Raw genomic sequence first — 27873 nt, forward strand, 5'->3', positions numbered from 1 at the left:
TTGAAAGTCTCCAGCTATGCAAAAAATGAAGCTTGAGAAAAACTGGCTGTGGAAGGAAAACCCTGGGAATAAATATCCATTGGCCTTCAGAAGCCGTAAAAATAATAAATACAGCATTCCCGAGCTGGCTGAGGGCAGGGCTGCGCTGATGCTGCTGGCAAGGTGGCATGGCCAGGGAGTGGGTCCCTGGCCGTGTTGGCAACCAGATGGGCTTCAAGGGCTGTGGGTCTGGCATTTGGGGTGCTGGATGCTCTCTAGCTGCTCTCTCCCTCCTGACCTCATGTCTTGTGCTGTCCTGACTCCACTTTGAAGCAAAGGGGTGCTGTGAAGCCTCGGTGCAGGGTTTGGGCCCCTTGAACCCCTCCCTGTGCACAGTTCCCCCCTGCCCTCAGCAAGAGCTCATCCTTGCAAGCACCCCAGAGCTAGCCCCCCTCCTTGCAAGGGTGCCTGAAGCGGGGGCAGCCCTGACCCCCCATCCTCACGGCTGCTCCAGGCACAGACATGACGTTTCCAGTCTGAGCACGGCCAAAGGGAAAAGGAGGAGGGAGAAGAGAGAAAAAATCTGCTCAGTGGATTTAAAGCTATAATTGTGCTGATCTGGAAAAACAGTCAAAGGGTTTGCTATTTCCCTACTACTGCGAGAGGCTTTCTTGGCTGTAATTCTCCTGTGGTTTGGCCGGTACCCGAGAGCTTGGATTATTTTGGTGAAAGGGTACATAACTGCAAAGCATTCCTCCGGCGCGGGGATAATGTCTGCTCCCGGCTCTCCCTCCCACCACGCCGGGGCTGCAGGCACGGGCTGGCCGCAGGCTGCAGGGTACTGTAGTAGCCCACCCCATCTCCTGTGTTCAGCAGTTGTCCCTTTTTTGGCACAGTATGGCAGTTTTTTTTCCAGAAAGTCCCATAGGCTCTGTTATTAGCATCGCTGGGCTCTTCAGGGCTGTTCCACAGGTTGGCCTGGCACCTTCCTGGGGTGCCTCAGAGCACACAGGACATCTGACATCCCTGGGGCAGATCTTCCTTGCCATAAAGCTGTATGGTTATCACAGATTCTGGGGTCGGATTGCATCAGCTGCAAGGTTAGGCCCTTTCATTTTTTTAAATTTTTTTCTTTTTAGAAAACATTTGGTCTAATTGGAAAAATAGATGTGGTCTCATGTTACTTGCTGTAGGGCTTGCAGAGGAGAGGGGCTTGCAGGAGGATGTCCCCTTCCCTCAAACCCAGGCTGCACTCCACTGACACACTCTTTCAGCCTGCTACCAACCAAGAAGAGGAAGAAAAAGGTTTGCCACCCTGTCCAGCAAAAAACCAAAACTTCACTGGTTATTTTTTTCAGCAAGGGAACCAACAGGAGGCATGTGGAGAAATAGGGATTTGGGCTACACGACAAACCCAGCCAGTGGAGAGCAGCTGCCTCACAGGTTCTGGGCTCCCAGGCATCCCAACATCTCCATCTCACCTTCCCCACCCCAAGGTGCCTGAAAATTTCCTCTGCCCCAACCCTGTGGGTTTACCCCAGGCTTTCCAAACCACCATGGCAAGAGCAGAATTCCCTAATGTACCTTTGCTTGTCATGGCACACAGGTGGGCTTGCCCCTCTGAGGTGCACCAGTTTTAAGAAGAGCTGAAGGAGGCCCATCAAGCACAAGCTTTAGCAGACAGGCCCTTGGTGCACAGAGGAAAATTGTCTCCTTGGTGCTTTTTAAAGCATCCTCATTGCACAATAACATCAGCACCCAGGCGCAGCCCTAAGACCCCAGCACCCCTGCCAGGGTGAGACCGGGGGAAGCTGGAGGTGGATGGACACCAAGTCCTGCCTGTGCCACCATAATACACATGTGCTGCAAAATATCTGTAGCTTCATTTATGAAGATCTCTATGAAGGAAGAGGGTCTTGATCCTTTCCAGCCCATATTTTTCACCCATAAAAAGGCCTTTGCAATCAGAAGTTCATTATTTAGGGTTTGGGGCTTGGTGTCCTGGTGCCAAAGGGCAGCTGGACAGAGCTGTGATATCAGGGTTGGTGCCCCTACAGTGCCTCCAATGCAGAAATACATGGGTGGGGGAACCCCAAAAATACCATTAGCTGGTGATAATGGGTGACTGGGGAAAGCAAGAGGCAGCTGGTAAGAACCGGAGTCACAGATCAGCGTTTGCTTTGGAAACCTCCAGAAGAAAACCAGAGATCGCATGAGTCCTGACGGACACGTGCGGTTTACAGAGAGCATCGACCAGCAGCTCCAAACACCGCAGTAGAAACCCGCATCCGGGCCAAGAATCACTGACAGGCCTCGCCTGTAAACACCTCTTTATTACAATATCCCTAAGTAAAAGGGAAAAAATTACACCAGGAAAAATAAGAAAGTATCATTACTGCTGACCACAATATTCTGCGAGTTCCTCAGACATGTTTTGCAACACGCCCGTCATCTGCTATTTTAAGGAGCGTGCCGGTGATTTTGCTTACTGCGATGTCTGTGTAATTGCTGCAGCAGCGCCCGGGGCTCGGACCTGGCTTGTCTCCGTCTCTGGTCCCATGTCCTGGCGCTGGGTCCCTTCGGGGCTGTTCCTGTGACGTGGCCACTCAGCATGGGGGGAGATAGCCTGCTGGGTCCTGCCCGGCCGCGGGAGGGATTGCAGACGTGCTGTGGGAACGGGCTGTGTAATTAGGAGCATCCATTCCCGGCTCGACCCGGCGTGCAGAACAGCTGGGTAAATTACAGTCGTGTTTATGTTTCGTTTTGCAATGAGAGGGTTTGTTATGAAGCAGAGAAAACATTGATCAGCCTTTAAAAAAATTGCTTGTGTGCGTCGGTGGCAGATGGACAGCCTCCTGCAGGCACTCCCCGTGCAGGAGCAGGAGGGAACAGGAGGGGACAGGGATGGGGACAAAGCTCACAGCCAGGAGTGGGTTGGGGTCTGGATCCACTTGGGCACTGCAGGGTCAGTGGGACCCAAACCTCAAAGCAAGGATGTGCTCCATCTTGGGAGAGAAATTCCCTAAAACTCACCAAATGTGGGGACGGAGCACAGCAACTGCTCTGTCATTACTAGGTTGTCTATTAATTGGGGTAATACAGGGAGCATAGGGATATTTGGGAGCGAGCACGAGGCTCTAATGCCTCCACTGGGAATGCTTCTGCCAAGGGATGATTTGTCAGGTATTCAATGGGCAAAACGGTCTTGCAAAGAGTGTGACATTCCCCTGCACCCACCGCTAAACAACGAGCCCGAATGGCTCGTTGGTCACGAGTCAGCCCAAAGGTGGGTGCTGGGCGGAGGATGTCATCGCAGAAGCTGTCCTAGGGCTGGAGATGGTCGGGGAGGGATGAGGATGAGGTGATGTTACATGCAGGAGAGAAGGATGTGGATGTGGCTGGGAGGAGCATCCTCTCCTGGGTGGCAGCGCCTGGGGGCATTGTCCCTTGCTGAGGGTAATGGAAACCTGATACAGACGGTGCAAATACTTCCCCGCTGTAACCATCCTCTTCCTCCCCCTCCTCTGCCCCATGGTCCGGGCTGGGTGAAACGCCTTGCTGCTGCCAGGTGGGAAAGCAAAGGTTTGCATCACTCCTGGCTTTGTGCGACGTGCTTCTCCACAACTGCCTGCTGAATGTACCCAGTTGATATTATTTAACACGCCGCTAACACAGCGCACGTCAGGACGCTTGTTGGTGTTCCCAGGGCCAGCGCCTCTTCTCGCTGCCAGCCTGTGCTCCTCTCCCAGATGCCCCAAGCTCCCTCCCTGGCTGCTCCTGGCCCCTGGGACTGCTCTGTAGAGAGACCCAAAGAATCACTTTGTCATCTTCTGATATCCCTGCTGCCCCTCCCCAGGCTTTGGGCACTGCCAAGGGATGGATCTGGGTTTAATATTGCAATAGCCACCAACTCAGGCTCCCTCTATGAGACCGTGTTGGAGGTCGCCCGGCGCTCGGCCACAACTGTTTGTCCCAAGCATGTTTTTGCAGTGGCCTTTGGTCACCAACACACGAGTTTTCAGAAGTGTCCGGAACAGCAGTCTGCCCGTTGCTGCCCATGCAAGGCAGTGGGATCCTCACCATCAGCATTGCCTGTGCTCTTCAGCAGAGCTGTCTCCTAATTAAAGATGAAAAAATGACCAGAGATTGATAAAATGATTTGCTAGAGGCTGCACAGAAAGCTGCTGTCAGACTGAGGACTCATTTTCAGGCCCCACATCCTCCTGTGCCACCATCTTGTTGACTCCGCTGCCGTTTCTCCCTCTCCTTGGAACCCCACTAGGTATTTTTTTCCACTGTTGCCAATGTGGAGAAAAACATTTCAAAGTCCATTCCTCTGTCACACTTCTTCCAAGGAGCCCCGATCCGATTTAAAGTTTTCCACAGCTGAACTCTCCCTTTCCTGCACCTCCTTAATCACTTCTTCATCCAGTTCCATCTTGAATAAATTAACTGCAAGTGAATTTGCCTTGCAGGAGATTAAGTGTCCCATTGATTGAAAAATCCTGTGAAAAGCATAGTTGCTTCTCCATTCCTCCCTAATCCCTGCATTCCCGGATCACCAGCTAGACATACCTTCCTTTCCTGATTTCTTTCCATTTAATCAAAATATCTTAAGGCTCAAAATGAGCTTTTCAACCTCTCTGCAATGCACCCAGGGAGCCTGCTGTGCCAGGGGGGGATACTCCCTTAAAAAGTCAGGAATTTGCTGGATGAAAAAAGGCTGAGTGAGGGGGGACCTTTATGTTGGGGTGTGGGATCACCATGCGTATGGGCTGAGCTATGTCTGGGCAAAGGTACTGATTAATACAGCCCTGATAGGAGAAAATGTGGGGAAAAGACAACATCACTTTAGGGACAATGGGCAGAATTTTGAAATTTATGAGATAGGGAATAATAAATGAAGATAAATAGGGACTGAAAAAATGAAGCAGACCAGACCCAGGACTGTCAGAGGTGGTTTGATGGTGTTGGTACACTCCTCTGGCTCGGGATGCTGGAGACGGGCACATCCCTTCGGCTCAGCACGGGAGTCTGGAGATGCATCCAAACAGCCACGAATTTTTAAGTGCTGAACTCTGGGACAAGTTTCCCAGGGAAACGCTGACTTCTCCATCACTTGATGCCTTCAAATCAGGGACGGATGTTTTTCCAGGAGATGTGCTCCAGCCAAACATAATTTATTGGGTTCAGTACTGAGATAACTGGCATCAATTAACGTCTGTGACACAGGGAATTTCACCAGATAATGTTGTGACTAAGAGGAAAAAAACAAAAAGCAATAATTCAATCAGTACTGAGCAGCTGTGACTCTTAAGTGTTTTAGACACTGAAGCACGGCAGCGTTTCATGTTTTATGTTGCCCTGTCATGCTAGAATCCCTGCACACGCCGCTCATGTGCTCATGTAATGAAATCATGTAAAACAGTGCAAAAAAATGCAAATTGAGCTTGACACATCATTTTGCTGTTTGATGTGAGGCTCACCCAGCCTGCAGCCATGGACACAGCCGTCCCATCCCCAGCCCGGGCAGGACACCGGGAAGCAGGACCCAGCACGGGTGATTTGCTGGCAAAGCAGGAATTGGGTTTCCACTCCCCTCACTGCACAGACAGAGCAGAGGCTCCTCGAGTATTTCCACCAACAGCCTGGTTTTCCTTTTTTTGTTGTTTTTTCCCAGGATGAAAGTTAAAAATATGTCCTCAGACATGTTGCTCTGAGCAGTCTGCGCTTTTCACATTTAATCCCTTTTTTTTTGCTTTTGTTTTCCCCATAAGGAGCGCATGAAAAGGAAGGCGAGGGCGGGCTTGTTTGGTTCTTATTTTCTTTTAAAGCTTCATTTATTAGCCAAGCCATGACGCAAGGGCCAGCCACTTCGCTCTTTGCAGAGGGCTTTGCTTGTTTAACATCAGGCCAGGGGAGATTGCAACCCTCCAGGGAGCACGAGGGGGGAGATTTGGGGTGACCCAAGGGTGCGTGAGGATGGGGAGAGCAGGCATGGAGCAGGGGATGGCTCCCTGCTGCAGCAAGATGCTCCAATTGGATTTGGGTGATTTGGAATGGGAGGGTTTTTTTTTTTTTTAAGAAAAAACAACATTTAGAGCACAGACTTACAAATCACAAAGTAAAGGAAGAGGTTTGTAAGCAACCTGTGAGCTGGTGAGCAGAGCAGCATCTCTGACAGCCAACTTCGGGGAACGCTTACAGCATCCCTGCAAACAGCTGGAAAAGCCTTTTCCTGAGCTGCCAAGTTTCCATGAGAATTTGACAGCTTCAGTTAATCAATCATTTAAATTTAACCGAAAAGGGAAAACAATGCCATTGTCTTTGGGAGACAAAAATTCTGGTTGCATGAGCTTCACAACCCCTTTGCATTCATGGCAGCATCTGTAAATATTTGGGCTTTCTTTGAGCGTCCAGCTCTGACGTAGGGCTGGGGAACTGGGGGAGCGGGTGGTTTGCCCTCGTCATCGTCTCGCATTTGAAAGAGATGCTTCAACCTAATAACCACTGGTGTTCAGGAATATTTATTAATGGGTAATGTGATAATATTAATACCAGAATATTAATTAATGGGAAAGTCCCAGATAGGATTTCCAGCTGGAGAGGGGGACACATTAAGGTGGAGCTGCTCTGAGATGTTCATGTCAAATCCCATTTATGTTAAATTCTTCTTTGGGAGTTAAAATTTAAAAATGAGAACATCATCTTCTGAGGTGTCTCAACCTTTATTTCTTTTCATCTTCAAAGTCTTTTTCTCTCCCCCTCCCACGTCCTTTCACTACATTTCACATCTTTCACCTTCTCCTCCTCTCTGACCATGAGCAAACAGACATCGATATTGCAGCAGAGGGACATGAGCAAACTCCTTGTGCAGGTCAGGGAGAAGGTACCAGACTTCCCTGGGCTTCTGGATGCTACTGAGGATGGCTCCAGATGGTTATTATTTCCCCCTAATTAATGTCCTCATTAGCAATGAAGTTGTAAGACAGGAAGTATTTCCATGAGAATCCTTAAATGCCGCTTAGATTTTGGAGCTTTTAATTTGGTGAGCAATTCCATTTTATAGTGATGGAATAAAAGAATGAGTGTTTAGTGTCTTTGTAGAAGCAGCACTTTAAAAAAATGACCGTTTCTGGTCTAACAGGGAACATCTGTGCTGGGGACAGTCGCTTTGCCAGCTGCTGGGTAGGGCGGCACAGAACAAAAGAGGTCCCTGTTTATCTGGTGATCCGGACTTGGACGGTTGCATCCACCGATAGGATTTTGAAAGCAAAAAAAAGCAATGGAGCAGATTTATTCTGGGCTAACACATTGGGAGCAGAAGACACCAATAACTCGTGATTCGAAGTATTTTTGAACTAGCCTGGAAGGAATGGTCAAATTCCTCAGGTCCTGCTCTCCTCCTCCTTTGGTTTGCTCTTTTGTACTATTCTGGTCAAGTCCACAAGAAAAAGTGAGAAAAATGTTTGCAATGTCCCAGATACGTCCTGACTAGTGGCCTGCATCCTTGGATGTATGTGGTTTTATCAGCTCCTCTTATTTTAAAGAACAGATTGAGGCCCAATGTCCTCACCAGCTGCTGAGCTGGGGATCCTAACATACCGCTCCGGACTGCTCATAAGTGAACAATCCCACATTGGAGCAAAACTCCTGGAAATCCACTTTTTCAGCTTTTCAGTGGGGAAAATTCCTTGTGGATCCCAGTGTGAGTTGCCATCACTGCTATACCAGCTCCTTGCTATTCCGTCAGGTACTGCTAGGCAGGACTCCTTCCTACACATCCGTGTCCTGAAGACGATCCTGGCATGAAAATGTTACCTGAAGCAGTGGTGAGAAGGGACACCTCCATCCCCTCCTCCCTGGGGTCAGCCGTGTCAACTACGGGACCTCAGACAGATGCTGAAGGTCTCGGTGCCAGTGCTGGCCGTGAGCCAGGGTAGTGATGGGGGTCCCCTGCTCCTCCCAGTGCTGCCAGATGGTTTTGCAGACCTCGCTCGCTGCCAGACATTTGTTCGCCCCCATTGCATCTGATGGGCATTACTTCCAAGCAGCAGTGAGTCATGGTCCCCAGCTTATTGCTGCCTGCTGTCATGGGAAGGGGAAGTCAAAATAGTGCTTTTGCTGCTTGCACCGACTCAGGGTGGGGGAACGATGGTGTCCCCCCAACAAGGGACCCTTTCCTGACACCTCCTGAACCACAAACTGAGGACTTGGGCTGGGGAATCCTTTTTCCCGTGGGGGTTCCCCTCCAGCGGTGGCTATGGGTTTGTTCCCGCACTGACAGACCCCTCTTTCCCGCAGGCTGGTGGTGGGAGCTCCCTACGAAACCAACGGCCAGCAGAAGACAGGAGATGTGTACAAGTGCCCAGTGACCAGTGACACCCACAGCAACTGCACCAAACTCAACCTAGGTACCGCACACCCCTGGGGCAGCGAGGGGAACTGGCCATTTTTAACATGGTGTTTTTTACCATTGGTCTGTAAAGATGCGCCCTGTTGAGTTGTCCAGATTGTCCCCAAAAAGCTTGAGGACTGCATGTTTTAGGAGGATTTTTAGATAAGGAATTATTTCAGGTGTTCACGTTAACCCTGGTGCTGAGCTTTAAGCCACGTTGGGGTAAAATCAAGCAAATCGGAATAAAGTTAAAAAGTTATTTATTTAATATAGCTTAAACTGGTTTATTAAATGATCAGGATAAACTTATCGATGAATAATGCTCCCACTGACTGCACTTGGCAGTGTCTGTATTCCCTTTCTGGGGGGTGATTGGACAACGTGCCCACTGCAGCAGGTTCCCTGGGCGCAGGCAAGTTTTGCTCCTGGCATCCAGCCTGACCCCACGGCTTTGGTATTTGGGGAATTTTCAGCCAGCCCCACCACCCTTGGGCCCCATCACTGCTGTCGCAGGAGGAGAGACCCCGGGGGTGCTCCGGTCCTGCAGACATCCCAATCCCATCTCCCTGGATGGAGAGAGCGAGTTCTTCCTCAGGGTTTCTCGGGCTGGTCCAGCACCAACTGTGCCGACAGCACAATATCATGATATTGGGACATGTCCACCCCAGACCGGGGCAGTGGGAGGCACGGGGGCACAAGTCCCCTTTGCTGCCCAAAGTGAGTCACCGGACGGGCACATCTTTGTCTTAGTGGAAAATGTGAGAGTCGGGGACTTTCTCATGGTCCTGAGGAGCATTGCTGGGGTTTAGGGACAAGGTCTGGGATTTTTTAACACTGGAGCAGCTGGAGCAGCTGTTCTCACTTTATTTTTCGTCATTATGAATATGAACTATCCTGGGTTTCTACCACAGCTGATAAGAGAGGAGGAACTTTGGATCATCTGCAATATTTGATTGATTGGCTCCAAATCTTTTGGGTTTTTTAAACATTGTTTTCTTTTTTCCTTTTTTTTTGTTATTAGCTATGAGATCCTTGAAATTCTTCAAAAAGCTGTTGTGTGTGTAAATTTGAATCTTGCCAAAAAGCAATCTTTTTTCCATTGGGAACGAGCTTCAGATGAAAAGATCAGTTCCATGAGCACATCCTATTTTATTTTTTTTCCCAATTAACTTGTCTAGTTAGCATAACCCACTGAGGCCATTTGAGTAAAACCAGACGCGGAGCTGCCCTGGGGGGTTGCCAAGCTGACAGCGAGCATGCAGCAGGGATGACCATAGTGCTGAGAAGCAGGAGGTGACGTGGGACCGGGGCTCTGTGCCGAGCAGGCAGAAGGGGCAGGGGCTGGTGAGGAACATCCTGCTCCCCACCGCAGAGCTGTAGTGTACCTGGGTAGCAGAGCAGGACAGTGGGGTGTCAGCATCTGCAGCTGCGATCCTGGAGGATTTATAACGTGGGCTAAAGCCCCTTCTTCTCTGGCTTTGCTGTGGTGTGTGTGCAGACAGTGGGTCGGAGCAAACTCGGGTTCCGTCGGTGAGAGCCAAGGATGGAGCCACAAGGACTGCAGGGATGAAGTGAGGGGTTGCTGGAGGATGCTCCGCTTCGGGATGAGCTCTGGGTGGTGGATCTTGGTTTCTGAGCCTCCTCTCAATTTAAACCTCAGCAAGAATGTCCCTGGAAGTCCCTGTTCCGTCCCTGGAAGGGTTCAAGGCCAGGTTGGACGGGGATTTGGGGAACCTGGGCTAGTGGAAGGTGCCCCTGCCCATGGCAGGGGGGTGGGACTGGGTGGGCTTTAAGGTCCCTTCCAATACAGATCATTCTATGAGTCTATGATTCTATGAAGACGCTTCCAAAGGCCACAGGCAATGAAACCAACCCCCCAGTTTTACCATTAATTGCCTAATTTCCTCCTTCTCAGGGGCAAAAGAGCGAAGGGGGGGACCCTGGGTCACGGGGAGCATCATTGCCCCCAGAAGTGGAGCAATGGCTGGGTCAGGCAGCATTTGTGTCACAGTGAAATGATATCAGTGTTCACAGAAAGACAGGGCTGCCCTGGGGGCTGTTCCCAGTTTCTGGGCTGTGACATGGGAAACAAAAGCAATGCACAAAGATAAAGCAGCCTCTAAATGCCTGCTGGCCTGACAATAAAATAGGAGATTTAGAGCTGCTCAGAGGGGTTTCTTCCTAAAGATTGACTACCTAAGAGGAGCCATCCCTGACTCACAGCTTCATTCCTTAGAAGACTTTTCTCTTTCTTGGTTGTGGCATCTAAGAAAAAAACCAACTCTTATCTTGACAACTGTGTCCAAAAAAAACCAAAACACAAAGTCTACAGTGTAAGCAGGCAGAGACAGCTTTCCTCCAGCATTCTGCTGGGTTCCCTCTTGCTCCAGAGATGCCGGGGAGCACCACGGGGACGTGGGCTGGGTGCCCGGCAGCTGTCCCTAACCACATCCTCTCTCCGAAGGACGGGTAACGCTCTCCAATGTCTCCGAGCGGAAGGACAACATGCGCCTCGGCCTCAGCCTGGCTACCAACCCCAAGGACAACAGCTTTCTGGTGAGGAACGGGGGCTTCGGCACAGCCTGGCCTCCCTGCGCGGGGAGGGCTCTGCGGGCTGCATGCACAGCAGCGTGTAAAGGCATGCGAAGCCAGATGCATGTACATCAGCACGTACAGGCATGCAAATACGCCTCTCTGCGTGTTTATACATATGCTACATGCGCCGCAGGGCTCAGAAACCTCACCTTGCACGGGGAAAAAAGATGCCAAAGGAAAAGACAGCCTTGCAAAGCAGCAATTAAAAAGTGGCAATTTTAAACCCATTCCTGATGCTTTATTTTTTCCGTCCAGGCCTGCAGCCCTCTCTGGTCCCACGAGTGCGGGAGCTCCTACTACACCACGGGCATGTGCTCCCGGGTCAACTCTAACTTCAGGTTCTCCAAAACAGTGGCTCCGGCTCTGCAGAGTACGAGAAACAATCTGCCCTGCGGCTCTAACCCCACCTTTGAAGTCAGAGGGAATTTCTGTTCTCTAATCGCTTCAGTCCCATTGAGAAAACAAAGCGATGTCAGTGTTTAAGCGAAGGCAAGAGAGCAGAGGAAATGGTTGCAGGGAAGTGATTCAAAGGGGGTTACGTACATAGACATCTGGTAAACATTTTGCTTTTGACTGACACCCGGGGAAGACAAAAAATACCTTATTCTTCCAAAACCAGAAATAAAAGTATCCAGAATATTTTATCAGCACAGCTAGGAAGGCAAAATAGGGAAAGAATTCAGACCTTGGCCACACAAAACAAAGCACTCATTGACTGAAAGCTAAATATTTTGGCCCAAATTTGTAAATTTGGATACGTGATTTTATTTTGAGGTTTTAAATAAGCTTCTTGGCTTTCCTGTAGGAAAAGAAATTGCAGAAGCCTGTCCTGCACCATCAGGGCTCCCAGAAGTTCCTTGTCCCAGCTGGGCACAGGGTGCGATGCCCCAGCTCCATCACTTGTTTGGTGTTGATTAACTGTCACGGCGTAGAGCAGAGCAGGGGAAAATGGGACTTTGGGGGGGAAGAGGCAGTAAAGGGAGAGCCCACCACCAAATTCTCAGTGTCACTTACCCCTTTATGGGCAGAAGATGCTTTTAGCCCTCGCTGCAAAGAGTAATTGGTTTTTTTAGAGAGAAAATGATAACGAGCAGAATGTTATCATTTAGTGAGTGGGATGCAGAGGGTCAGCTCCTCTCCCTGGGTGCTGGGGTGAGTGGGGGATCGAGATGGTGACACACAGCTGAGGACCACAGTGATGGAGTGATCTGTGTGTGACTCCAGTCCATGGATGCACTAACCCGTAAGTGCCTACAGTAGGTAAAAAGGGCAGCCGATAAATATCTGTCACTGGAAAATTCAGCATCATCTGGTTTTCTGCAACTTTTCTAAATAATGTTATAAAATATAAGCAAGATAGAGAGATGACGCTGAGCAATTTTCCCCACTGAAAACCAGTCGACTACCTAAATCCTTCACGGCTCGTACTGCTGGGCTGAGCCCTGGGGTCCTCACTGGGGTTTTTGGCTGCCTCGTCGCTGAGGATTTAATGGGAAGGGGAGGAAATACCCGACTTGCGTTATATGGCGAGTACAGGCAGGGCTGAGCAGTGACTCAGGGGTAAAGCATTGCTCTGCGGGAGGAACAGAGGCTGGATCCTGCCTGCAGCGGGCCACTCTTTGAAGTGTGCAACTATATGAGACCGGATAAAGGTCCAAATCTGAATCAGAAAAGATACCGCTGAGTGTTTTTCTTAGAAAGTTATCCAGTCTTTTCTCGGCAGAGAGGATGCTTGTGGCTTCTCTCTACCTTATTGAAACCCAAAGGTCTTTATGAATGATTGAAATGAGATTTTTTTTTCAAACAAATCATAAGAGCAAGTACCTGACTGCAAGGAATAAAGCCATAAATCTCCCCTCTGCAGGCGTTGCCAAGGTCTTTCAATAACACACTGCGTATTTTTCACAGGATGCCAGACGTACATGGACATAATCATAGTTCTGGATGGATCAAACAGCATATATCCTTGGGTTGAAGTTCAGCACTTCCTGATAAACATCTTGAAAAAATTTTATATTGGCCCTGGCCAGATACAAGTAAGCCCCTGCACAACTTGTGTGTCCCCACGTGTCATGCCGAGTCCCCTGGACACGCTCACGGGGCCCTTTTCAACATCCCTTTTCTGGCACTATGCTGTAATTTGGCACTACACTTCTTCAAAATAAACTTTCAATGTATGGATTTTAAAGCTGAGCCCATGGAAATAATGCTCGCATTAATGTCCCTGAGTGAGCTATGGAGAGAGCAGCACCCCGCATCCTGACTGGGCATGGGGAGGATGAAATTGCATGAAAATACAGAAGTACTGCCCTGTGCTGAGGCAGCTTGGTGCAGCTGTGAAGAGCTCTCCATTCTTTTCTAATTAGTAATCATGGGCTGATTTGGCTGGGGATTTGTGCAGGGATATCCTCAACAATTTGCACAAATAACCCCCATTTGGTCCCATCTAGAGGTGCTGTGGGTCTGTGCTGGGGCACAGCACGTCTGCATCACCCCAAACCTTTATAGCAGGGGAGGGGTATCTGCACATGGGTGAGAGCTGGCACAGAATAGAAGTAAAATCAAGCATTATCAATGGTCCTGTAGAGGGAAAACTGGAGCAAATGGGGAGTGATTGATTTTTAAGGGTGGCTGTTATTTTGTGTGGTTGACAAAGTGTGCTCGTCATGTTGCTGCCCCTCGCCACGCAGCGGGTTGTTGGCGTCCTTTGTGATATTCCTTTAATCCCTAGGTCGGAGTTGTTCAGTACGGAGAAGATGTCGTCCATGAGTTTCATTTAAATGACTACAGGTCTGTAAAAGATGTGGTAGCGGCTGCCAGTCACATAGAGCAAAGAGGAGGTACAGAAACCAGGACTGCCTATGGGATAGAGTTTGCTCGGTAAAAATCCCTCACCTTCCTGTTCCTCCTGATAACAAGTTTAAAACCACTGTTTGTTTTTCTTCCCTCTCTCCTCCTTTGCTTTTCCTTGCTGCTTAGAAAGCAGGGGATACCTCCAAGCTAAAAATGCTTTTGCAAAACCCCTCAGTCTTTAAGTGATGTTTTACAAGCCATGCTTTGCAAAACTGCTCCATGCTTGGTTGCAGCTGGACCAGAAGGAGGGCGCAGAGGCAGACTCTGAAAATGTATCCTCTTTCTGAAAGCACCCAGAGCTGAGCTCTCAGCCCCCAAACGTGACCCCACATCTGCCCCAGGCACTGTAGCCCTTCTGCAGACCCCCATCAGTTACCCGGGAGCTCGGTACAGCTGTGACCCACAGCTCCAGATCCTCTGTTATCTGGGACAAGTGGTGCTTTATTGCCACAGCCTGACCAGTATTCCTGCTGCAGATTTAGGCCATTTTGCTGAACTAAAGGCTCCTCTCCTGCAAGAAGCCAGCTCCATCAGTGGGAAAAATCCCCTTTTAAAATTGTAAAATGTTTCCTGAGAGTCCCGCACCTCCCCAGGGGCCAGCAGCCCACCCAACACCGCTTGGCGCCGTACGATGTGGGCGATGGGGCGCGCGTCTTGGCGGTTTCGGCGAGCCTGGCGAGGCTGAGCAGCCCAGGGCATCTCTTCAATTGCAGCTCGGAAGCATTTCAGAAAGGTGGCCGGAAAGGGGCAAAGAGAGTAATGATTGTAATCACAGATGGAGAGTCGCATGACAGCCCAGACCTGGAGAAGGTGATTGAGGACAGCGAGAAGGACAACGTCACCAGATACGCGGTGGCGGTAAGCGGAGGGGGGATCCTTTTGGCAGCAAACAGCTGCAGAAGCCATGCAGAGCTCGGCAGTGCCCAGTGCACCCCAATGCAATGGAGCTGGCAGAGTAGCCCACCTCCTCCACCCCCAGCATGTTCACAGGGGTCCTTGGTGGTGGTGGTGGGGTGCCTGGCTCTGGATTCAGCTGCCGGAGCAGGCACCGTAGCGAGGGACAAGCAAGACCCTGCATTGCACTGGGCATCCAAATTTCATGAAGAGTGCCCAGCCTGGGCTGCTTGGAGGAATTACAGCAGCTCCTTTCTCCTCGGTTTGCTCCCACAATGGGCTGTCAGATGCCAAGGCTGTGGGGCTCCTTCCCTATGGACACCCCTTGGGTGGTTTGGGACTGCTCTATCCATCGAGTGAAAACCCCTGAGCCTCGCATTTCTATTTCAAATCTAGGTACTGGGTTATTATAACAGAAGAGGAATCAATCCTGAAGCCTTTTTGAACGAGATAAAATTTATAGCGAGTGACCCAGATGACAAGCATTTCTTTAATGTCACAGATGAAGCAGCGCTCAAAGACATTGTGGATGCGCTGGGGGAAAGGATATTTAGCTTGGAAGGTGAGTGATGCTTCTCCCTGACACGTCCTGGCCAGCCAGGCTGCAGCAGGTTGCTTCAGATGTGCTGTCGGTCCACGTTCTGTTCAATTTGAACAGGTCACACCAGAGTTTCCCTAATATCTGTTTGACACAGCACCTAAAATCATGCTGTGAACATCTTCATATATAAAGAAATGTCTTTATTTTGAGTGGTTTGTACCCCTCAAGCGTCATGAGCACAGATCCCCTCTCCTCCAAAGGACACCCCTCATTCTGGCCACCGCTATTTGCCACTCTGGCATTGACAGCAAACCTCTGAAATTTGGTGTGGGGGTCATCTGGGTGTCAGCATCTTTCTCATCCATCAAATTCCGTTCAAACCCAGCCGGGTTATAAACAGGCAAAAACCACCCACTGACTGCCAGGGACTCCCTGGGGTGGCAGACACTGCTGGGTTATGGGAATAATGTGGGGTTTTATGGTTTATTGGCTGAAATTAAATATCAGGAAATATTTTTGTTCTAAATGACGATGCTTCTGTCCGCCTTGTGACAAGTTTGTCAGTCTCCAAAACTAAATTTATCTAAATTTCATAGGAAAAGTGCATCCTGGGACAAAACAGAAGATGGAGGGCTTTCACTGAAAATTAAACATCTCAGGGTTTGAGGGAATTTTGGTCAAACCAGCTCACAAACTCCCCACCAGTTTGCCAGTTAGCTTGGTCCAGCAACACTTCTCTGTGGAAGAAAGCTTTACTGAGTGAGAAGCTTCACCCAATTGTAATTATGAAGCAAAATCCCAATTTTGTGTGATCTTGCAGCTAGGAAAGGAGAAACCCGTGCCATGGCAGAGCTCCCAGTACCTACTAGCAGCACGAGTTTGTGTAATTGTGGTGATTTAGGGAGAAACAGGCTCATTTCTGGCAACTGAGATCCTTTGTGCTCCAGGGGGGGTAGAGGTGGACGCTCATCCCACCCCAACCCACTGAGGCACTGTTCAGCTCCTCCAGGAAAGCAAATCTCATCATTAAATATAACATTAAATATAAATTACTTTTTTTTTTTTTTTTTTAAGGAACCAACAAGAATGAAATCTCCTTTGGACTGGAAATGTCCCAGACTGGATTTTCATCGCATGTTGTGGAAGTAAGAGAGTAAACTCAGGGGTTTTTTGCTCCTGTCTGTGCAAGCAGGTGCTCTGTGCTTTTTTATTGTCACTGGCAGCTGCCAGTGGGGAGACGAGTATTTGGGGCAAGTTATTAATCATGAAACTAAATTGCTAACATGAGCATAAGGAAGAAAATGCTGTTGCTGCTGGTTTATCCCATGGGGAAGGGGACTTTCCTTAGGGCCAGGCTGCATCAGCTCCTCCCAATGCCACAACCTCTTGGGAAGGACGTGCTGGGATGTGCCATGGAGGAAGGCACTTGTGGGTGCTGGGGGTGCAGAGGACAGTCAGTCCCCTTCCACCCTTGGGCTCTGTGGGCTGGCCAAGGAAAAAGCCAGCAGGGTTTCTGCTTGGGGTTTTCCTGGGGAGGAAAAACATGCTGGAAAGATATGGATGGAGTGGAAATGTCATTCCAGCATGTTTAAAAATCTCCATCTTTCCAGGTGTGCTTTGGAGAATGGTTTGCTAGATTGATTGATTGATTTATTTATTTCCATTTGTGAGATTCCTCCCCTTTTCTGTAAAATGTGCAATTTCTGGGAGGGACCATTTGCTGTTTTTCTCTTCTGCACTCTGCAGCCTCCAATAAGTATAGGAGCTGGGCTTTTAGGGACCCCCATATGTGTTCTCACACAAAACCAGCCCATCAGGTCCCCTCATCCATCTCAGCATGAATCAGCTTTGCCTGTATGGGCAGTGAGGTGCAGAATTGTCTCCACTTGGCAAGAAATACCCCTAAACTACTCCTGCTCTCCTGCAGGACGGGATCTTGCTGGGGGCAGTGGGTGCCTACGACTGGAACGGAGCCGTCCTGAAGGAAACCAGCAGCGGGAAGGTCATTCCCCTGCGGGAATCTTATCTCCAGGAGTTCCCGGAGGAGCTGAAAAATCATGGAGCATATTTAGGTAAGAAAGCTGAATGAGACTCTGCTGCCAGGGCTGGATTCATGATTTTATGCTTAATAATAGGAAGTACAACATATTTTTTAAATGACTAATAGCAGCCAGCACTTCCAGCACAGACGGTACCATGCCTGGCTCTCTGTGGGCTCCTGTTGGGGGGAGACCAGTGTTGCCCCTTGCCCAGGGAAGCAACGTACGTGAGCATCCTCACCTGGGAAGAGTCCATTGTTGACCACGGCAGGCGGCACAAAAGTGATTTAAATGCAGAAGTAGCTCAGACGACAGCCAGCCAGAGTCATCTACAGCACTTACTGGAATGGTTTAAATAGCAGTGATGAAATTTCATGCCTAGGGAGGAAATACCTGCTGGGTTAATCCCTTCCATGTGCGGCTGTTGAAGCTCCGGAGTAAAAATATCAGCCTGGTTTGCAAAATGAAGCCTCTCTCCAGAGATGCGGCTGCCAGGCTGAGCTGCCCCGGGGCAGGGAGTGGGGTGGGATGATGCGGGGTCACCCATCAGTGTGTTGGGGCTCTTCCCTCAGCCGGGGACATGAACAGCCTCTGGACACGTGGGTCATCTCTTGGGGTGACAGCAGAGTGTCCCCCAGCTCAGCTGTGAGCACCTGGAGCGAGGACAGCTGTGGCTGTGCAAGGGGCACCCATGACAGTACGTGGGAGCTTGCCTGGGCTCTGCCTTTCCCACTGCCTGGAGTAAGAAATCCAGAAATATTAAGGAAACACTGGTGTATCCTGCTGCAGAGGAGCCCAGCTCGCCCAGTGCTGGGACCTGGGGGTTTCAAGGCTGATGCTTGACTTAAGAATATCCCCCCCCCCCCGAGGGGAATATTTAGGGAAATAGAACCCCCAGGTAAGGCCAATGCCAAGGAAAGGGGTCCATAAACCCAAATAATCCCTGGAGATACTCAAAATTCAACTGAATGTGACCCTGAGTGATTAGATCCAGCTTCATGGTTGGCCATGCTTTGAGTTTCTAATCATTTAAGTAGCATCTAAAACTGACTGTGAACGTGCAAGAACCCGGAGCTGGGTTTAAAATGTAGGATTTTGCAGCCCCAGCATTATATTCCTACATAAGCCCATCAGCAACCATGGGCAAGTGCTGCAGCCCGATGTGTGGTGTCGGCGATCCCGGCACAGAAAATAACCCCTCTGGGTAGGAAAGAGGGATTGTTCAGGGTTATTTCCATAAGGACTCCTGAGCAAGGGTCTTGATGGATTCATGGCTTTTATTGGGCTCTGAGTGTTAACATCAAACATCAGCAAAGTCCTTCACGCCTGGTTTCAGACGCGGTGTTGCCAGGGTCTCGAAGGAGCAGCTCGGTGGGCGCCGCAGCCTCCGGCTGTGCACGCACCTTGCTAGTGTTCATTTAATTTGATGTGAGCCGTGAAGTAAAACACTTCTCAGGCCAGGAATTGCACTCGCCTTTGAGGTGAAAGAAGGATTTTGCACAGGGTTTGCGGGCTGCGTGAGACGGTGCCAAAACTCTTGGCACAGCTATGCTGCTCAGGTTGTAGGTAGGATCTGAGCAGGCAGCTCGAAGCCCAGGGTCAGGGCACTGGGGTTTATTTGAATGACTTTATCTTTGAAGAAATCTGGGTTTCTAGCTTCCTGATCTGGGAGGTGGCCAGAGCTGTGTCAGCAGCTGGGGGCTAATGGAAAGCAGATTGCCGGGCAGCAACTGGGAGCAGGCAGGGAGCCACTCAGCCGTGCTCACCCCCACCCGCCCCTCCTTCCAGGTTACACCGTCTCCTCCGTCATCTCCACCAAGCACGAGCGGATTTATGTTGCGGGAGCTCCCAGGTTCAACCATACTGGGAAAGTCATCATTTTCAGCATGCACAACAACCGAAACCTCACCATCCACCAGGCGCTGAAGGGAGAGCAGGTAACGCCAGGGATGCTGTCCTGGTTTTTCCACGTGGCATCAATCCTCCCCCTTCACTTCCTGTTTAAATGGCTCAGCAGTGGAGCACATCCATGGGCATCTGGGGATGCTGCAGCTCCAAACCACGTGGCCGTGGCAAGGATGGGGCTTGAAATGTCCCCGCGGTCCCTGCTGGGGAGGGTGGCAGTGCCCCCGCACACCAGGAGCATTGCTCCCATCCTCTCCTCTGCCTCCTCCAGATCGGCTCCTACTACGGCAGCGAGATCAACTCCCTCGATGTCAATGGTGATGGCGTCACCGACGTGTTGCTGGTGGGAGCCCCCATGTACTTCAGTGAGGGCAGGGAGAGGGGGAAGGTCTATGTCTACACCCTGCGGGAGGTACGTGGCAGGGCCCGGGGCATTTGGGCACTAGTAGGGGAACTGTGTCCCCATGTCACCTCCCTGGGGTGGCTCTGGGCTGCGCACACCCCCCCCAGCTTCCATCAAACGTCACAGGGCACAAGCAGCCCGGTCCAAAGGCAATAGAGCTTGGCAGCGCCTCGCTGTTGTGGCTGCTGCGAGACTCGAGGAGGATTTCTCTGTTTTCCTTGTTTATAAACAATCTCAGGGGGTTTGCTCGCTGCCAGTGAAGGGAGTCCAGCCTGTGCTGGAGTGAAGCTGCCTCATCTCGAGGCTTTGCTGCTCCCGGCCAGGAGAGATTCCCAGCCTGGAGGAGGTGATGCACGGGGTGCAAGGCGAGGTCTTTGCAACATGGGTGTCTCTCCAGAGAAACAGTCCCCATCCACACTGCCTCCCCCAAAATCATTCCCTCCAAGGGCACCCTCCTGCCCAGAGGCTGGGCCAGGCATGGGGTTACGGGCAGCAGCAAGGTCAGTCCCTCCACCATCATTTCAGGTCATAGACGGGACATGTGTCATTGCTGTCCCCTTCCCTGGCATCCAGCAGCGCTCTGAGGCAGGACCAGCTTTCCTGCTGCCCTTAAATTTGGCTCAAAATGCAGTTTCTGAGCCAAATCCATCAGGTCCAGGGGTGGGCAGGGCAGCAAGTAGGTCATGCTTTATATCCAAAGCTGCAGAGCCTGCCTGGAGCAGCGGGAGTCCCCATATCTAAACTTTTTATGCAATTATTTACGTAGGTTGCTATACAAAGCAGGCATGGGGCTGGTGCAGGGCTCATCCCTCCCCAAGGACGTGCTCAACAGAAAGTCCCGTAGCCCTGGGAGGGCTGTCACCTCTTTCCTTAAAGAAATTACTCAAACATCACTGCATCTTCTTTTCTTGCCTTTGAGGGTTCTCTCCTCCTTCCAGGCTTGCTGCTGATGGTTTTGGGTTTTTTTTCTGCTTTATCTCTTTGGCTGGCCCGGTAGAACCGCTTCGTTTCCAGCGGTGCCCTCGTCGATCTGCAGAGCTACCAGAACTCCCGCTTTGGCTCCTGCATCGCCGCCGTGCCCGACCTCAACCAGGACTCCTACAATGACCTTGTCGTTGGGGCACCTTTGGAGGATGAGCACCAAGGAGCAATATACATCTTCCTCGGACTCGAAGAGACCATTCTGAAGAAGTACAAGCAGGTACAGCTCCTGGGTGCTTCAGTTGTCCCTGTCCTTCATCAGAATAGACACTATTTGTGCCCATTTTAAGGACTGATAGAGCACAATAAATTCTCACACAGTATTGCACTGTTAATTATTATTGCCAGATATTTTCTCTTGTGAGGGGCTGAAGACAAAGCAAACATAGGGTGTGCTTGAAATTAGGGGCAATGCTTATCACTCGGTGCAATGGATTACTATAGATAAAAAGTTTCTCACATTTGTGAGAAATAGTAAATATGCAGAGTAAATTCAGCAGAAATCTCTGAATGGTGTCTCCAAAGAGAAACTGCTCTCATTCCCTGGAAAATTAAGTTTGGTGCAGTCGCTTGGAAAGAGGTGTCTTCAGTAGCATGGTGGAGGTCGGCATGGCAAACCCCTCCTTCGCAGGCAGGGATGCTCCTGCTGGAAACCAGCCTGGATCCTCCCCTTTGCTTTTCAGCGGATAGCAGCTGCGGACCTTGCGCCAGGCCTGAGGTATTTTGGATGCAGCATTCATGGACAGCTGGACCTGAACGAAGACGGGCTCATAGACTTGGCCGTCGGCTCTCTGGGGAACGCCGTGCTGTTGTGGTTAGCTGTATCTCATTTGGCACTCTCCTCTGCCCGAAGCTCATTGCAATATGCTGACATATTTTGGGGGGAAAACTGATCTCCCAACAATCTGACGCATCTTTCCACAACAACGATCCCCCTGTCCAGCGGGGCCGTGGGATTTCAATTCCGTTGGGCCCTAGAAGGATGTCAGAGTTGATTTTGCATTGAATTTCATCATTAGTTCCCGGGAGTTTCAAACCAGCTAATTGATTCATGGTGATTTGCCCAGGCTCCCTCTGTTCTTATTTAATAAGAACAATTTAAGATTTTCAAATATTGATCGATGTTTAAAAAGTCCCTTGAAGCTGTTAGGACAGAGCGTAACTGTGCCCAGCAGAGATGAGCCACCCTGGGGTCTGCCTTGAAATGTGTTATGTGCATGCAAGGGGCCAAATCCAGCTCTCAGTGCTGAGCTACTTCACTGGCATAAGCAGGAGGCAAATATGTGCCAGAAATTCTATTCTTCAAATGCTACTTATATGAGCTGAGAGTAGAGCAGCATGCAGTGGTGGCCTTTGGTCTTCCTCAGCACCTTCCTGATGTTGAGAAAATGGGTGAAGAGGTGTGAGAAGGGTGAATCTGGAGGTGTGGAAGACTTTTGGAGGGTGCTGCGGATATGTGTGGGCATCCCACGCCGCAAACACATCTCGTGACCCTTGCTTGCCCCACAGGTCCCGCAGCGTGGTCCAGATCAATGCCAGCATCCGCTTCGAGCCCTCCAAAATCAATATCTTCACCAAGGACTGCAAGCGAAATGGGAAGGATGCCACCTGCATGTCAGCCTTCATCTGCTTCACCGCTGTCTTCCTCTCGGCTCACTTCCAGACGGCCAGCGTGGGTAAGTGGCACGGCTGCTCGCGTGACAAAAACCCCAATTCATGAGTTGTTTAGCTCTCCAGCCCCGAGGGAGCACCCGGCTTCTGCCAAGGGAAACCATTCAGAAGTTTGGCATGTCTGGAGGCGTGCACATTGCCACCCGCCGCATCCCTTTTTACCCACAAATTTGTCCCTATCCTGGCTGATGTAGCAGGGATGGTGGATCTGCCATTAGGCAGTGCCAAGAAACACCCCAAGGATACAACCTTGCCTATGTTTAACCTCTCCTCCCACCTACACCCCGGGGCCAAGCTCTCCTGCAGCTCCTCTTGCCGTGGTACGTGTGACAGGGTTGTCCCCACCACACCACTGGCCAGCGGGACAGGAGAGGACTTGCCCAGACCACGTCCCACAGAACTCGTCCATCCTCCCCGCTGCAGTGGCAGGACACATCTGCCGACCATATGTGCATGTTTCCCTCATCCCGGGGAATCTCTGTGAAGTTATTGGCCAGCTCTGCTATTAAACCCTTGCCTGCTGCCGTGACCCTGAGTCTACCCGGCGGGTGCCCGTGACTCAGCTGGAGCCGGGGGAAGCAATGGTGGCTCAGCCCCTTGCAACCCAGCAGCGAACACTGTCAAAGGAAAATCGGGTCCCGAGCAAAGCCAAAGGAAAAACTCCCACCCCCTAGAGCAAGAATTCTGATTGGTACTACCAAATCCAGTGCTTTCCTCCTGCCTGCTATAACTGTGGAGCATGCAGGACAAAGCTGAGCAGGGCTTTCTTTATTTATTTAATTTTATACTTATTTCTACCCAGAAGAGCCACCCCATAGACAGTGCGTGCTGGAGGCTGATGGGTTTGCATCATACTGGTGCAGTGGGTGCAAATCCTGCTCTGCTTGGTGTTGGGTTGGGGACCTTGTTTCTTTCTGACAGCACTGCAGGAAGGAAATGATCTCCAGTAAAGCATCTAGGAGAGAAGAGAACTCTGGGGTACAATACCTCCAGAACTGGCACAGGCCCACATGTGAATGTGAGGTGAATAATTATATACCCTGCACAGATTTTACGCAGTGTCTCATCATAATGCACTTTTAAAGTTCCTCCTTTGACCTGGAGAGTGGATGCTTTGCCCAGAAGAAATGTCTGTTAGAAACAGGCAATGCTAACTATAACCTAATTTTCCCAATTTTCTCTCAGTGTGCTCCCCGCCACACTCCTCCCAGCGAGGCAATAGGGGTTTGAGCCCCCAAAACCACATTTTTGACCCAGTGTCACTATATAGTGAGTGTAACCCCGACGGGGTGGAAGCCCTGACGGCGCTGCTCTCCTTCCAGCGCTGCGGTACAATGCCACCATCGACGAGCGCAGGTACACGCCGCGGGCTCACCTGGATGAGAGCGGAGAGCGGCACACGCAGAAGGGGCTGGTGCTGCTCGCCGGGCAGGAGCACTGTGACAGGCTCCAGTTCCACGTCTTGGTGAGTGGGAAGGAGGCCGAGGCTGGGGTCTCCTCCTCTGGCAGCCCAGGGGGGAGAGCCGGCCGCCTGAGCAAAGATGCTCTCCACCTTGCACAAAACAGTGATGTGCTGGGACGTGGTTGGAGGAGCCTCAATGGCTTCGTGGGGCTGGAAATGAGCCTCCTCCCCACCGCGCCTGGATTTCTTCGTGCTGGGTTTGATGTGGTCGGGAATGGAGCTGCTGGGTCCCTGAGCACTGACTTCATCGCAGCCCCAGCTTGCTCTGTGCTCCTTTCCATGAGCCGTGCCCTCGGGGAGGGCGTGCACTCCTGACGCCCCAGTCAGGCTCATCCTCCTGCTCCAAAATTGGTGAAAACTCTTTTTTTCCGTTGGGAACCAAATGCCTCCGTGCCAGTCCCCAGTGCTTTCACCCCCTATACCCCTCTAACCATCAGGGTCCCCTTCCCTGGGTGCAGGAGCCGGTGAAACCCTCTGCGTCACTCGCAGGGAACAGCTGATGCACAAACCTGGCCAAAATCAAACATTCTCAGCGAATGATGAGAATATTGCAGAGGCCAGGGAGGGCTGAGCTGCCAGACTGGCCCTGCCCCAAGCCCTGGCCTGAACTGCCATGAACTTCTGGGAAATTCGAGACTGTAGCTCAAGATGGAGCTTGTGATTTAGCCCAAGAAGCATCTCGCTTCAGAGCATCTCAGTGCACCCCGTGCAGCTGGGACAATGCATGGGAAGAGCTCAGAGAGCTGCAGGAAAGGTGCAGCTTCATTACCAGCTGGACGGGCCCAGGGTGAGGGTTGCAGGACAACTCTGTCACCCATGGGGACAGCCCCCAGACCCGAGCACCCACTTTTTGGAGCCAACATCTCCAGGGTGCAACATTTCCAGCATCGTCAGACATGTATGTGTGGATGGCTGCTGAGCAGCACCGCTGAGCTCAGGTTGTCCTGTCCCTAGGTGAGGGTTAGCTGGAGAGGCAGGATGGTTTCACACCAAAGTACACTCGATTGCAAAGCTTTTATTTCATAAAATAACCACGCATGCCTGTAGCTCTGCCTTACCTTGTTCTCTGATGCTGCCCCTCCACAAGCAGGAGCCCTGTCCTCAACAATGCTTTCTGTGCACCTCAGGACACAGCTGACTATGTGAAACCAGTGACGTTCTCCATCGACTATGAGCTGGAGCACCCCGAGAATGGTCCCATGCTGGACGACGGCTGGCCCACCTCTCTCAAGGTCTCGGTAGGTAGCAGCACTGACCTCCCAGGGTGCCTTTTCTCAGCAGATTTATCTCTGGATATAACATTTGCTTCTTTATCTTGGGGTTGTAATCCTTGAACCCTCCTGCAATAGCAATGTGTTGGGCCCAGCCTGGGATCACCGTCCGTGTCCCTTCTCCTTGGAGCACAACCTGGGGCACAAATCGTCACCAAGATGCTCTTTTTGTCTCCCTCAGGTCCCTTTCTGGAACGGGTGCAATGAGGATGAGCACTGTGTCCCTGATCTAGTCCTGGATGCCAGAAGCGATGTGCCCAGTGCCATGTGAGTAGGTCGCTCAGAGCATCCTCCCAACTGGTACCACAAGCCCAGCCCCAACCCACGCTCCATAAATTCTGGCATGCAACTGGTCCTTCATCCAACAGCACCACAAGGTGCTCCTCAGCGCCTCCGCTCGCAGTGACTCTCTGAGCCTCTGCCTGCACCCTGCCTGGAATCCATCGGTGGTTTTTCAGGGAATCCACAGAACAACTAATATTTGATGCCATGGTGATGATCCCCAGGGAGACAAATCGGTCAATAACAGGGGGGAATAAATGCAAGGCTGGCATTACCCACTTGGCAATTACAGGCTTGACTCATGCAGCAGAAATAATTATATGATACATTTCATCACTTAAAGAGCTTTTAAAGGTTATCTAGGAGCACAGGAGCCTGAATCTCCACCTCCTGTTGACGGCAGTGGGCTCTGGACCAAGCTCATGGCCAGCACTTCTACCTGGGGATTACTTGTATTCCGTAATTCAGCATTTATTGCTCAGTGTCTCCTGTAAAGCTCTTGGTCCTGAGGCTGTGACCCAGGGCTCAGCCGGGAGGAGGTCTGGGGCCCCCGGCAATCCCAGCTGGGCTGCGGGAGGTTGAAGTGAGCTGTAGGTAGGGATTATGTATGGATCTTAGTGGCTGGAGTCTTACAAATAACTGTGGGCAGATGCTGCAGTCTACCAAGGTGCCAGACCTCTAATTTGGTTCCTCCTGAAGCCTGTGTAGCTTTTCCGCCAGCATCAGCGGGGACTGGATCATGCCCTAGAAAAGCAGCCGATATGGAGGTGATTTCTGCCCAGAAAACCACTTTTGAGGTGACTTGTTGGAATAGAGTTATTCCTTCAAACTGGCACGCTGGTTGCCCTGTCATTAGAGGCAGAAGGTGGCTCTGAAGACGGCACTGTCATACATTTTCCTTTCCTTTTCTATTTTTCACAAAGAAATTAAATCGCCAAACACCCATCAAGTCTGCACAAGCAGATGCTGCTGCCATTGCAGTCTCTGTTGGTAAACTTGCCAGGACAGAGATCTGAGTCAGGCTGAAACTAAACACCAGCTTTACCCTTTGCTAATGGTATGGAATCTATTTTTTTTCCCTTACATCCCAGCTGTACTAAGGGCTCCTAACTGATTTTGAGAAAGCTAAGCACCGTTAGTCAAAAATCACAAACAAAACAATGATCCATGGGAGGAATTTCTGATTCCTCTTTCCGTAGCAGCACAGCACAACAGAGCAGGGATTTCCTTGCGCTATCCTATGCACCGTGCACATAAAAATCCTGGAGCTGGGTCTTGGCATGGTGCTGCAGGCAGCCCTTGCCTGCACCGCTGCCCTCCTCTTGCAGGGAGTACTGCCGGCGGGCTCTGCGGAGGGCACCGCCGGACTGCTCAGCCTTCAGCCTCTCTTTCGACACCTCCGTCTTCATCATCGAGAGCAGCAGGAGGAGGGTGGCCGTGGAGGCGGTGCTGGAGAACCGAGGAGAAAACGCCTACAGCACAGTCCTCAACATCTCCTTCTCCAGGAACCTCCAGTTCGCCAGCTTGATCCCCAAGGTGAGGCCGCCGGGGGAGATCCAGGGCTTTCCAAAGGTGCTTCTAATCCCGGCCGGATGAGAAAGCTGTGTCCTAAACCAGAGCCCAAAAATGTCTCCATCCCTCATAAATCAGACATGTTTATGGGCTTAGTTTCTAAGCACTTACAGCCCTTTCAGCTCTTTATTTTGGAAATACAGAAACGTTTGAATTTTAAGAGCCTGAAAGAAGGTCAAATGTAGATGAAATTATTTCCCCTCTTTATTTTTCTACTCCAATAGTTTAAAAATACTTGCTGCACTTGGCCAAGTTCCTGTCAGGGATGAATTTTTGCAGCTGAGATATAACTCCTGGAAGTACGGGCTGATAACGGGAACGTGGCCACAGCTCAGCACCGAGGCGGGTGATGCCACTCTACGGCTGTCCTCTGGATGAGCCCATCGTCCCCATCCACTCCCAACCTCCCCAATATTTCACCCCCACCACTCACTCGGTCTCAGTGCAAGTCCTCCTTTTTCCCAGCGAGGTTTGGGAAATATGCTGATGCTGCTGAGCCCTCCCTCATCCCCCCAATGACTTCATACCCGCCTGCAGATCCCATGTCCTGTGTTTGTTTTTCTACAAGCCATGCCAAGGGAAAATTGTGGGGCATGTTGCCCACAAAATAAGAAAAATGTATTTTCTGAGAGATTACTCCAAATTAAGTGAGGGGGAAAAACCCTACGCTGCTCAGTAACAGAAAGCACCGTGCAGCAGTGGTTGCAGGAAATATTTGTAGCTGGTTATAGAAGCATCACTGCTAATGGGTTCCTGGCTGCCGGTCCTTATAAAAAAGCAAATTGCCAACTGGAGAGGATGGATGTTTGTGTCGGAGGCTGTACAGAGACCCAAATGAAAATTAGCTGTAGCCCCAGAAAGTCCATCATCTTAGCAGGGAGAAAGCTCTGGGCTGTTGCTGGCAGTTGTTAAGGCATTTTCCCTGTGGCTGGTACTGGGATCTTTCAGCTCCTGGGCAGGACTTGTCTGGTGGCAGCAGCTCGAACTGATACCCTTGTGGGGGTCTAACACAGGGCCAAAAACTGGA

The 27873-nt window shown here is 50.7% G+C and overlaps 1 protein-coding gene across 1 annotated transcript in view; it reads left to right on the top strand.

Moving 5' to 3' along the window:
- ITGA11 (integrin subunit alpha 11) overlaps positions 1-27873 on the top strand; it is a 48165-nt gene that overhangs the window by 12638 nt on the left and 7654 nt on the right. Inside the window, exons 3-20 of the mRNA XM_074880155.1 lie at positions 8284-8393; positions 10842-10933; positions 11228-11342; positions 12881-13008; positions 13704-13852; positions 14539-14683; positions 15116-15281; positions 16335-16405; positions 17188-17332; positions 19088-19236; positions 19476-19616; positions 20605-20808; positions 21272-21402; positions 22098-22264; positions 23582-23724; positions 24849-24959; positions 25174-25259; positions 26603-26810. Of these exons, the coding sequence (XP_074736256.1) occupies positions 8284-8393; positions 10842-10933; positions 11228-11342; positions 12881-13008; positions 13704-13852; positions 14539-14683; positions 15116-15281; positions 16335-16405; positions 17188-17332; positions 19088-19236; positions 19476-19616; positions 20605-20808; positions 21272-21402; positions 22098-22264; positions 23582-23724; positions 24849-24959; positions 25174-25259; positions 26603-26810 (2461 nt within the window). The remainder of the gene's footprint in view (positions 1-8283; positions 8394-10841; positions 10934-11227; positions 11343-12880; positions 13009-13703; positions 13853-14538; positions 14684-15115; positions 15282-16334; positions 16406-17187; positions 17333-19087; positions 19237-19475; positions 19617-20604; positions 20809-21271; positions 21403-22097; positions 22265-23581; positions 23725-24848; positions 24960-25173; positions 25260-26602; positions 26811-27873) is intronic.

This window comes from Strix uralensis, chromosome 11 (genome assembly GCF_047716275.1).
Source record: "Strix uralensis isolate ZFMK-TIS-50842 chromosome 11, bStrUra1, whole genome shotgun sequence".
Taxonomy (NCBI): Eukaryota; Metazoa; Chordata; class Aves; order Strigiformes; family Strigidae; genus Strix; species Strix uralensis.